The 12,612-nt window shown below is 43.2% G+C and overlaps 1 protein-coding gene across 1 annotated transcript in view; it reads left to right on the forward strand.

Moving 5' to 3' along the window:
* The window catches only part of RDX (radixin), a 54,953-nt gene extending 43,049 nt beyond the window's left edge, over positions 1 to 11,904 (forward strand). Inside the window, exon 15 of the mRNA XM_054164587.1 lies at positions 11,598 to 11,904. Coding sequence (XP_054020562.1) covers positions 11,598 to 11,634 — 37 coding nt within the window. The 3' untranslated portion in view covers positions 11,635 to 11,904. The remainder of the gene's footprint in view (positions 1 to 11,597) is intronic.
* The last annotated feature ends 708 nt before the right edge of the window (positions 11,905 to 12,612 follow it).

The raw sequence follows: 12,612 nt of genomic DNA on the forward strand, positions 1-12,612 counted from the left end.
TGTTTTCAGGTTGTTTTTCCCCCCCACAATGTTTTCAGTTCCCCCCCCCCATCATGTTTTCAGGTTTCCCCTCCCCCCCCCCCCCTTAATGTTTTCAGGGTTTCCCCCCTCTCCCCCCCAATAATGTTTTCAGGAGGTTTTTTTTTCTCCCCCATCATCTCTTCAGGAGGTTTTCTTCCCCCCCAATAATGTTTTCAGGAGGGTTTTTCACTGCCGCCCCCCCCCCCCCCCATCATCTTTTCAGGAGGTTTTTTTCCCCTCCCCCCATCATCTTTTCAGGAGGTTTTTTTCCCCTCCCCCCATCATCTTTTCAGGAGGGCTCCCCCCCCCCCCCCATCATCTTTTCAGGAGGGCTCCCCCCCCCCATCATCTTTTCAGGGGGTCCCCCCCACCATGTTTTCAGGTTTTTTTTTTTCCCCCACTATGTTTCCAGGTTGGTTCCCACCCCCCCACCCCCACCCCTTTTTTTTCCTCTTTGGAAACTGATGTGAAGTATATAATGACTGACAACTGTATATATTGCTTAAACATAAAGGTGTAGAAAAAACCATGGAACTGAGCCTAAACTGGAGAGGTACTATTTCAGTAAGAAGTTTGCAGTTGCATTTTTCAATACAGCAACACCATTAAGACTTTGCTATTGCTGACTTACAGGGGTTTTGTTGATTTGTTTTGGTTTTGTTTGGGGCTTTTTCCCACCACCCCCCTTCTTTTTTTTTTCCCTTCCCTCCCAAGTGAAATTCTTTGGTGTTTCATGTCCTGTCATCATTGATGGTTTTCTTTGCCTGCCTGTTCACAAAGGTCTGGATGGCAGGTGGTAGTTCCAGAAAAGTGTTGCCTTTTTTCAGTGGAACACTACCTGTGGGCAGCACGTGGCTGCTGTTAGGCTTCAATAAGTATTGCTTTTCCTAGGTGATTTTTATTTCACTCTGTTTTTTAGCAGTGCAAAATGTTCTAAATGAACCCACAACCAACCAAAAGAAACCAAACAAGAATCCACTAACAAACAAACAAACACAACCCCAAACACAAAATCCCCAACTAAACCAAGAAAGCTTCAGATGCTGTTTGCTTGTAATTATTTTATTTGCAGTAGGGAGACCTGGACCTTTCTGGCAAGGGAGCATATGAAAACATCAGTCCCAGGGAGGGGACAGTATCCTACCTCACTACTATGTACATGATGACTGGTCCTTCAAACACCATGAAAACAAACTGTTTAAGTTGCCTATCACTACACAGTGATATCACAGAATGCTGGGAGGCCTTGCTCCTAGGATTTTCTTTGAGATGGCTTTATAGTGCTAAATACTGTTATAACTGCCTTTTGTTGAATTTAGATTGTAAAAGCCTCTTGTGTGTTTTAAAGCTGTAACCTGTCACTGGTATGCTCTCTCCTGGGAGGGGTGTGGAATGTGCATGTCAGTTAGCTTGGGTTTGGGTTTCCAAACACAAAACGAAAGCTCCCAGAATTGGGGTAAGCGTTATGTAGCTTCAGTTGTCAGTGAAGCTAGTATCGTAATTGTCATACCTGATGTCACATCATTGTCACTAAGTCCTTTTCCTCTTGAAAAGGAGACCTGCTTTTTTTTTTTTTCCCCCTTTGTTTTTTTTTTTCCTCTTTGCTTAGAAATGGAACTTCAGAAATAACTTCACAGTTAATGTGAACTGCAGTTATTCCTTCTATTATAGTACCCTAGTAATATACCTACAGTGGAAGAACCCTGCTTTCTCTGAGGGATGGTTCAGCTCTTTTTCTGTTTGAATATTATGCACTCATCAATTTACACTTATCTATTAAAATTTGCCATTTTATTAAACTCTTTTTTTTTTGGGGGGGGGTGGGGTTGTTTTTCATGCACATCAGGTCGAAATTTATTATGAACAGTCCAACTGAGGTGGTTTGGGTTTGGGTTTTTTTTCTTTTGTTTTATTTTGGGGAGTACAAAGGTTGGCTGTGTGGGGTGACATCATGAAAATAAAATAAAGATACATTAATATATTTTTTGGTTTTGGGGGGGGGGGGGCTAAACATACCTGACCTTGCAGGCTGATGTGCAGGGGGTGTGCACGTGCTTCCAAGTGCTGCTCGGTGGAAGCTGGCATTTCTGCTTGCTTCGTACAGCGAAGCTGTGAGGAAGCTCCTGAAGTATTGGAACAGTTTGCCCTAGCAGGTGAAATGCTGTGCTTCCAGTGAGGTGTTCATGTTTCCCTGGAAAGCGTGCACTAACGCTGATACATCAGTTTCAGTCTTGGTGGGGGTGGGGGGTGGGGAAATACCAGTCAAGTTTGCTGTTCATCAATCTACAACACATAGAGTAGGGCTGAATGGATTAGATCCATTCCTAAAGCTGTGTGATTTGATTTGATTTCATTTTTTTTTTTCTAAACAACCAGGAACAACCATTTGTAACATGGCTTTTCACAATGAACAAAGTGGTGTAATAGCTGCTGCCACCAGCAGTTGGGAACACTTAACTGGTGCAGAAATACTAAGAATACTTTTAATGATTACTTGGTGAAGCAATTTTCCACATGCTCTTTCCTTTAGCGTCATGTTTTGTGTTGTACAATTAAGCTACAATGACATCTACTATTTTGGATAACATTCATTGGTTAACAATAAAGAGATACAGTTAATTTCTCTGAGGTCCATTGTTGTTATTTAATACCTTTTCTTTCTGACAGCTTTGCTAAATGTACTGTAATAGCCTGTTTCTTTTCCCCCCCTGCCCAGAGCAGTGTACAGTTTTGGATAATCTTTTCTTTCACACTCTGGTCAAAATGGGAAAAAAGATAATAAAAACCAAAAAAGTCAAATTGTATCCCTAGGGAATGGGATTCTGCTTAAGAAATAACCACATACAGTTGGGAGGAAGCACTGGTGATTGTCTCTTCAAAGCAGATTTGCTCTCTTGAGAACAGAGGGTAACTTGGCCAGGCAAGAGCTCTAGGGGTAATGTAAGAACTTTCAATCACTGCCTACATACTGCTTAGCCCCAGGTTAAGAGAAATTTAGTTTAATGTGTTGAGGTCTTAAGCATTGAGATATCTTGGGGTGCTTTTTGGATGCTGCACATTGTGGTGGACAGTGCTGACAAATCACATGCATGGCCATGTGTGTTAGATAATGGCAAGTTTATGGGCTTTTTTACCTGGTTAATCCATTGGAGAAGGCAGGAGCAGTCTCATATAAGTAGGTATACAAATTAATCTGCTAAGCAGCTCTCACATAAATTAGTCCTCTGGAGTGACATTCCATTCTATGTTGTGTTTGTTTAGCTTTTCACTCAGTACAGGCAAATGACCCTTCTCTTACTCCATATGGCAGAATTGCTATGATGAATTCAAATGCGCACTTAACGATTTTAGCTGTGCGTATCTCCAGTGTTACACTTCTATCTTTTTGGAGCCCCTCCTGCTGAAACATTAGATTTGAGGTTTCTCATTTGTTAGAGCTTCTGCATAGGTATGCAACTTCAGAATATTGTGCTTGAAAGGGGGAGGTAAGTGCTTTGGAAGGCTTTCTTTTATTTTAATGTGCTTGAGGTGGAGAGAAAAGGATATGAAGTGGTGCCACTATTTCCAGGGCAGACTAGGACAATCACCCAGAATGCCTTGATTTATGAGATGTTCAGATACTACAACTGAGAGATTCATAGAAACATGCAGAGTACATTGAGCAGTTTGTTCTTACTCTGATTCCTTTCTGGCTCCCAGCAGACCAAGCCTTAAACCCTTGCTGCCCTTCTTTTAATTGTTTGTAATTGAGCAATTTATTTATCATGTGATAAAGAAGGGTGAAGGGTCTGGAGAACAGGCCTGGGGAGGAACAGCTGAGGGACCTGGGGGTGTTCAGCCTGGAGAAAAGGAGGCTGAAGGGAGACCTCATTGCTCTCTACAGCTCCTTGAAAGGAGGCTGGAACCAGGTGGGGGTTGGGCTCTTCTCTAGAAGGAGAGGAAATGACCTGAAATTGTGCCAGGGGAGGGTTAGGCTGGAGATCAAGATACTCTGTCTTCTTGAAGTAGATCCCCCTGCACATCAAAACTTTGATTTTTTTTGTTGGTTGTACTCTCATAGAATAGAATAGACCAGGTTGGAAGAGACCTTAAGATCATTGCGTCCAACACCACCTAATCAATTAAACCATGCAACCAAGCACCCCATCAAGTCTCCTGAACACCTCCAATGATGGTGACTCCACCACCTCCCTGGGCAGCCCATTCCAATGGGCAATCACTCTCTCTGTGTAGAACCTCCTCCTAACCTCCAGCCTAAACCTCCCCTGCTGCAGCTTGAGACTGTGTCCTCTTGTTCTGGTGCTGGTTGCTTCAGAGAAGAGACCAACCCCCACCTGTCTACAACCTCCCACCAGGTAGTTGTAGACAGCAATAAGGTCACCCCTGAGTCTCCTATCCAGGCTAAGCAGCCCCAGCTCCCTCAGCCTCTCCTCATAGGGCTTGTGTTCCAAACCCCTCCCCAGCTTTGTTGCCCTTCTCTGGACACGTTCCAGCAAGTCAACATCCTTCTTAAAACTGAAGGGCATATTCCATGTTTCTTTTATGCTCTGCTTATTTTGTTGAAACCAGAATAAAATTCACATCCAGCCTTTTTAAACCCAGTTTGGAGAGCACTTTTGTCCCCTTCTTTAAACACATTCTCCGCGGCCGTTCAAGTTGCATGCTTGAGCACCTCTGAGGAAAAAGAAAGCTTGTTTTAAATGAAATACTTTAAAACATCTGAGGAGAAAGGACCTCAAATGTGTTTTCTTAATTAAAAATAATTAGCTAAAACCTTTTGATTTTTTGAGAAGGAACTTGGGCAAGCATTTTCTATGCCTGTTCATGGATAACTTAAAAGCAAAGTGTGTTGACCAAGACATCAGACTAGTTTCAAGAACTGGGGATTTTTAACAGAATTGGTGTATGCCAGTGGGGTGAGGTGGTTTATGTTAGTTTCCATAAACACCCCATCTGACCACAACTATCAGCATAAGAAAGCTGAAAGCTTTCTCACAAAAGAGCAAAGTTCACTTATTATTAGAGGTTGTCTCACAAGTGCAGCTTGATGTAACTTGGCTGAACGATAAGATCTTCCTGGAAGATCCCCAAACTCTCACATTTCTTCTCCAGAGGAGAGCTCAAGTATTTGCAGCACTTGCCTGCAATATTCCAGGTATTAGGGAAGAGGTTTTGCCCACATACCTCATAGTTTAGGGAAGGACAAATCTGGGAAAGGGAAATGGAGCAGTTTGAATTGCAGGGAATTCCATTAGGTGCTTGTATTATAAATAACGTGCCAGAGTGTTTCTGTTTACAGCAGCAGGCTTTAGGCAGCAGCAGAAGCAAGGTGAGACGGCAATGTACATCAAAGGGGGCGGCCCGGTCGGTGCAAATATTCCTAAGGCACTTGTGCGTAGGAGTTAATGTTCCCTGTGCTCTGGATAAGTGGATCAGGTGAAAAGAGATTGAGTTCAGAGGTAGGACAATTGCATTGCTTTTTTTTTTTTGCTTATTTGAGTTTTTGGGGGATTTTTGTTTGCTTTTAAACTACCTTATTTACACAAGAGGAGTTGCCGTTATTGGACTAACGAGATGAAGGCTTTTAGCTTGCTGCCCAGCACCTAAAGGTCTTGCAGTTCTTGAGGCCACGTGTCCCTAGAGCGGCCTCTGTATTATGGCTTGCTTAATTTCTGCAGAGGACATTCTTTGCAGTCTGCTCATTTCACTGTGGAGCAGTTTTGCACTGACAAGATCAGCTGAGAGCAGGCACAGCTCTTAGCTGCCCCGCTGCTTGTTCCAGCAACGTGAAACCCATTGTGTAGCCGTGTGAAACGGTCATCGCATGACAGGCTCCCTAACCACGCAGGCTGAACTCTGCAGGATCTTGTGTCAAGTCTACAGCTCCCTATGGCCTCAGCTTTCAGGCTTCTTACTCGTCCTTGATTTCTTCATTAAACTTGATACAGTATTTAACTTCTAAATCTATAACCTGAGTAATACTCTACTAAACTGAGCTCCCAGTTAAGTGGTTGACTATTGTCGAGTGTTTTCTGAGAGCACATCATGCCAAGGAGTTGAAGTAGTTGTGCTTTTATTTAAGTAGCACTTCTGATGAATTAATAATAATCTCTGTGAATATGGTAATGGCAGTCCTATTGCCAGAAAGAGATTCATTTGCATTGGGGCCGAGGCTGAAAAGTTTTCTGCCAAGTGCTCTACACAGAAAGCTGAGAACATGAAGGGCCACACCTAGAATACACAGACCTGCTGATCCTGTCACTGCTGCCTTCAGTGCTGGGAACGTTATTTGAGCAAACAGATTCAGCCTTCAGGGACTTGTGACAGGACAGCAAGCTTGTTTCCAGGCCAGAACAGTTCCTGAAAATGATAAGAAATCTTTACACTGCTATCATCACTGCTGTTTCCTGTCCTTAATAGTTTTTCTTCAGGTTAATGCTTTGTTGAATGTCTGGGTCTCTTCTCTTGCTGACAGTGTTTCAGACATCCATCTGCCTGCTCAGTGCCAGTTGTACTTCTCTGTACCACTTGAAAACACAGCTCTTCATCTTTCTTCTTTTGCACTGGGGATCTGTCAGTGTTGTTTTGAGCAAAGCCACCTGTCTATTTCAATTTAGAACTGGTACTGCTACTTCTTGAATGAATCTTTGTATTGGCTTTGCTTGCCTGTTCTCTTATCAGGCATGTATACATATGCCACCTTATAGGAAAAAAATAACTGTATTGACTAGATAATAATTGCAAACAGCCTTCTGAGGGACAGAAAATGTCAATAAACAAGTATGTTAATATGTGCAGAATACCGGGGAAGATCTGAACTGCAGTGTGGTTATGCTCATGAAGTTCAAATTTGAGCCTAGCCCTAGTGACACACATGAGAGCACAGGGGAGAGAAATCCTGTGCTTATCCATCTTGGCTGGACTGTGCAAGAGAATGTGCTGGAACAAGGATGGCTATGCCTCCTCAAACAGTGGAGTAGTTAGGCACAATTTCACTTCAGGGTGCAGTGGCTTTGCTTTCTGCAGAACAGTTGTCCTGGATGTAAAAATAATAACAACACAACACAACAAAACCAATGCAAACACACAACAGTTGGCTTTTCCCTCTGTACTCTTATTTAAAAGGGTTGTGATTATATTCCCACCTAGCTTTGAACCTCGTCTGCAGGTCACCCTGGTAAAAGCTGAACTGCTCTACAGCATAAGCTCAGCTGTCTGAGGAGTTAGGGGTATCAAGTGGCTCTTTGGCCCCTCCTAACTTTTAAGAAGCAGTGCCAGGTGTGGAGAAAAAAGATCTCATACCAGTCTTTGTTCATTTTAATATTGGCCCCTGAGAAGAAATTCTAGAGAACTTTCTTTTTACAAGGATAATTAAGGGACTAGATGGGGTGCTTGGTGCCATGGTTTAGTTGATTAGGTAGTGTTGGATGATAGGTTGGACTTGATCTCAAACGTCTCTTCCAACCTCATGTTCTGTTCTGTTCTATTCTATTCTATTCTATTCTATTCTATCATCTTCTCTCCTGTGAAGAAAGGCTGAGAGACATGGAGCTGTTTAGTCTTGAGAAGAGGAGGCTGAGAGGAGATCTGATCAACTTCTATAAATATCTGAGGGCTGGGTATCAAGATGAAGGTGACAGACTCTTTTCAGTGGTGCCCAGTAATAGGACAAGGAACAATGGGTATAAGCTGGAACACAGGCAGTTCCACCTCAACACAAGGAGATGGTTCTTTACAGTGAGGGTGACAGAGCACTGAAACAGGCTGCCCAGAGAGGTTGTGGAGTCTCCTTCTCTGGAGACTTTTAAAATATGCCTGGGTGGCCTGCCCTAGGTCATCCTGCTTTCCAGAGGGGTGTGGGGTGTGTGTTGGACTACATGGTCTTTAGAGTTGGAGGTGGTGGAGTCATCATCATTAGGCATGTTTAGGAGGAGACTTGATGGGGTGCTTGGTGCCATGGTTTAGTTGATTAGATGGTGTTGGATGATAGGTTGGACTTGATGACCTTGAAAGTCTCTTCCTACCTGGTCTGGTCAATTCTATTCTAATTCTATTCTATTCTATTCTATTCTATTTCCATTCCAACCCCTAACATTCTGTGAGTCTTTCTAGCAGTGGCTTCTCTATGTTTTGGTGGTCTTTTTCATATGTGTTTTCTCCCAGCGTTTGAACTGTTTCTTGCATCTCCCCTTGCTTTACTGCCATTGGTTGGTTGGGGTTTTTTGTCCTTGCTAGTGTGCCATGCCTTTTATTTAATCTGAATAATAGATTTCAATTTAGATGAGATGAAAGCTTTACTGCTATGAAATGACTTTGCTTCAGTAGTATGAGAATGCAAATGCAGACAGGGAAGGAAGATATTTCATAGCCAATGGTTTTAAAATATTAGGGTGGGTGGAAAGAGCTTAAGACTTACAGAAAGAAATACATTGCATTAGCTGACTGCTTAGGTTCCAGGCTGATAGCAAGAGGCAGGCAGCTACATAAGGCAAGGTAGATGCACAAGCCCTGTGAGGAGAGGCTGAGGGAGCTGGGGTTGCTAAGCCTGGAGAAGAGGAGGCTCAGGGGAGACCTTATTGCTGTCTACAACTACCTGGTGGGAGGTTGTAGACAGGTGGGGGCTGGTCTCTTCTCCCAGGCAACCAGCACCAGAACAAGAGGACACAGTCTCAAGCTGCACCAGGGGCGGTTCAGGCTGGATGTTAGGAAGAAATTCTTCACAGAAAGAGAGATTGGCCATTGGAATGTGCTGCCCAGGGAGGTGGTGGAGTCACCATCACTGGAGGTGTTTAGGAAGAGACTGGATGGGGTGCTTGGTGCCGTGGTTTAGTTGATTAGATGGTGTCGGATGATAGGTTGGACTCGATGATCTCCAAGGTCTCTTCCATTCTATTCTATTCTCAAACTAAATTAACTAAATTTATGGTAGCAAAGTTCTTTGGTAAAATTTACTCAGCTTTTTATTTATTTATTGACATGTGCTGGATTCTTTAGTGAGCACCAAAGAAGAGAATACCCTAAACTTCTTTCTTCAGTCACATTACCTTTCATTACTTCTGCTGTGGCTTATTCTATCAATTTATGAGCAAAAAATGCCTCTTTTTCTCTCAGGTGATTCTGTACAGTTGTGTTTTCCCTGTGTCACTGCAACTAGCTTTGCAACCTGGGCCTTAATGAATGAAACCATTGTCTGAGGGAAAGGTGGAATAATTTGCTTTGTGTTTAACTGAGCTTGATAACTTCTATGTGTGTATATACACATACACTGCATTTTCTCTCTCTCTTTCTCTCTATATATATCTCATGGTTAAGCAAGAGATTTCTGAACCAGCATGTGGCATTAGGCCTTGTATTAAATAGCTGCACTAAAGTGAAATACACAAGTTGCTACTTATTTTTATATAAACTGAGCTCCTGAATAGTGTTGGAAGTTAAGCTTTTTAAAGCTGTGTTTAAAAAAATATATTGTAGTGTGCAGAGTGAGTATGGTTCAGTTTTGTCCTCAGTATCAAAATCTCATCTCTTTATCTACCTGTTTGAGGGTTTTTTTTTATCCTCCTGTGAAAGCCTGTTGCTTCTGGGGGTCTCTTGGTCCCAGCAAACATTTGGCTGGTCTCAGTGGTACCATCTCAGTCTACCGTTTCACTCTCTCCCAGAAGCCTGTTTCTCTTCCTCACCCTTGCCCAGGAGTTGCTGTCAGACTTCGAGAACACCAGAGTGGTTTTAGTACTTCTACACTTTCAATACTCATCTTATTTGCTTATGCTGAAGCCCTGAAGGTTGCCATAGGCTTCTGTGCCTGAAAATAGCACAGAATTTCTGTGGGAAACAGGCTGTGGTATGAAATGTGACATGACATCATGTGGCCAGCAGGAGCAGGGAAGTCATTGTGCCCCTGTACTCAGCACTGGTTAGGCCACACCTTGAGTCCTGTGTCCAGTTCTGGGCCCCTCAGTTTAGGAAAGATGTTGACTTGCTGGAACGTGTCCAGAGAAGGGCAACAAAGCTGGTGAGGGGTTTGGAGCACAATCCCTATGAGGAGAGGCTGAGGGAGCTGGGGTTGCTTAGCCTGGAGAAGAGGAGGCTCAGGGGAGACCTTATTGCTGTCTACAGCTACCTGAAGGGAGGTTGTAGCGAGGTGGGGGTTGGTCTCTTCTCCCAGGCAACCAGCAGAACAGGAGGACACAGTCTCAAGCTGCACCAGGGGGGTTTAGGCTGGATGTTAGGAAGAAATTCTTCACAGAAGGAGTGATTTGCTATTGGAATGTGCTGCCCAGGGGGATGGTGGAGTCACCATCACTGGAGGTATTTAAGAAGAGACTTGATGGGGTGCTTGGTGCCATGGTTTAGTTGATTAGATGGTGTTGGGTGATAGGTTGGACTCAATGATCTCAAAGGTCTCTTCCAACCTGGTTAATTCTATTCTATTCTACACCTTACTTGCTGTAGCTGCACTCATAAATGTGAAACAAATGCTATTGAGGGCCTCTCGCTTTTGAATAGCAACTTGAATGACAATCTGGTAATTAAGTCTTTATCCTAATTCCTTTTGAATAACATTCTGATTTGTTAATACTCGGAGCTGAAGCGTTTCTCTTGAGCAGTCAGAATGAGAGGTTCACATTATAGGAAGGCTGAATTTAAAATGCTAATTATTCTTTGCCTACTCATTACATAATACACCTAAGGAAGCCCTTCTCTGAAAGGAACACATTTGTCAAGCCACTTTCAACAATTTTCAGAGAAGTCCACATAGCAAATACACACCTCTTTATTTTTTTTTTCCCTCCCCCAAACTGTATCTTCACTCAAGTAAATTTTGACTCATTGTAAAAGAATTCCACCAGAGAGCTTTAAATGTTAAGGCCGAGATAGATTTGAGAGCGAGATGATCTTTGTTCTCCTCACCTTTTCTCCATGGAAGGCAACAAACTGAATGAACTACACCCCAGAGCTTCTCCAGCAAACGGCACACGTGCTGTGCTCAAAGGATGTCTGAAATAGTCCTGGCTGTGATTGAATGTTCTACAAATGTGTCCTGTGTTTGGTGTGTTTATGCACCAGGGATCTTATTGCAGCCACCCTTGGGAACAGTTTTAATACAGTATTACCTGCCTCGCACTCAGCTGTGGTTTGTGTCATCTGCATTAGCAAATTAGTCCTTTAAAACTATTCTCTGGGTGGATTTTAGGTGGTGAAGTTCCTTATAATGCTACTATTTGCCATCAAAACTATACTTGGTATGAGGTATGGTGCAAGAATTTGACTCTGGCATAGAAGAGTAGTTTTATAGAGAGGGGGACCTGCTCTTCATGCTGAAAGTCAAAGAATGCTCGTTCTGTGTGTCTCTTGGGGACTTTGGCCACAAGAGCCACGTGTTTCTTAAATCATTCTTTTTCTGCTGCTCCCTCATTCTGCTGATGTCTTGGAAACGAGATCCAGGTGGAAATGCAAGTCAGAGTAGTGGCAGGGAGCGAAGTGTGGCTCTTGTGATGTTGCTGCATATTTCTATTTACTGTTTTTGTTTGGTATCCTTTTGCTAAATCTGCTTGATCTCTCTGTGTCTTTTTGTGCAGGTTACAAAAGTACGATCTCTTGCAGCCCTTAGGATAGGAACAAGGTAAAGATCCCCAGAAGATCTGTGGTCTGCCAAGGCCTGCTCTTGTGCTTCTGTAAATCTGGACAGTTTACAGCGGTTTAACTTAGGTGCTGCCTGGTCCACGAAGAGGTTTTTTTGGAAGGACCAGGAAGTGCTGTTACAACAGTTCACTGATGCTTGGTTCTCTCGTGGTCTCCTTCAATCTTTCCTCTGTTGTCTTTTCCCAGGATAAAAATCAGCTTTTTTTGGAGTATTTAAGCTGTTGTACTTTCCAGAAAAAAAAACCAAGAAATAATGCTGGTATGTTAATCTTTGTCATGTAATGGGACATGCTAGAGGGAACAGAGGGAAGAAGTTCTTCAGTATGAGGGTGGTGGGACTCTGGAATAGGCTGCCCAGCGAGGTTGTGGATGCCTCCTCCCTGAGGGTGTTCAAGGCCAGGTTGGATGAGGCCTTGAGCAGTCGAGTTCAGTTGAGAAGTGTCCCTGCCCATGGCAGGGAGGTTGGAGTAGATATCTCTGTGGTCCTTTCCAACCTAAGCCATTGGATGATTCTATGAAATTGCTTGAGGAATCTTGTAGATCTTTGCCCTCAAATGATGTAGTGTGGGAAGCCTGACGCTATATCCAGCCTGGGTAAAGTGAAATAAGAGTTAGCTACTTTCCAAGTTTTATTGGTTTTCTACACAGTTTCTAATAGCCTTGATGATAGACAAATAGTGCCAGGTGATTTTTTAATGTAACCCCTCCCACAGTTGGAGCTGTCTGTACATAACGTTTCCAGTGTAAGCACCCGTTGCTATTTGCCTTTTTGTACGCTCTTGGGATGTGCATACTGTGTATACCTAACTGTGTTCGGTGGTGCAGCCTGCACAAAAGCCTGAATAAATGGGTTTTAATGTTAATCCAGAGAATCACTGTTCCTTTGATGGTCAGTGTTGGTTACTGCCAGTGGAAATCTCTTTGCTTCTCTCGGAAGTTTGATTCATTTTG

Source organism: Dryobates pubescens, chromosome 10 (assembly GCF_014839835.1).
Source record: "Dryobates pubescens isolate bDryPub1 chromosome 10, bDryPub1.pri, whole genome shotgun sequence".
NCBI classification, from domain to species: Eukaryota; Metazoa; Chordata; class Aves; order Piciformes; family Picidae; genus Dryobates; species Dryobates pubescens.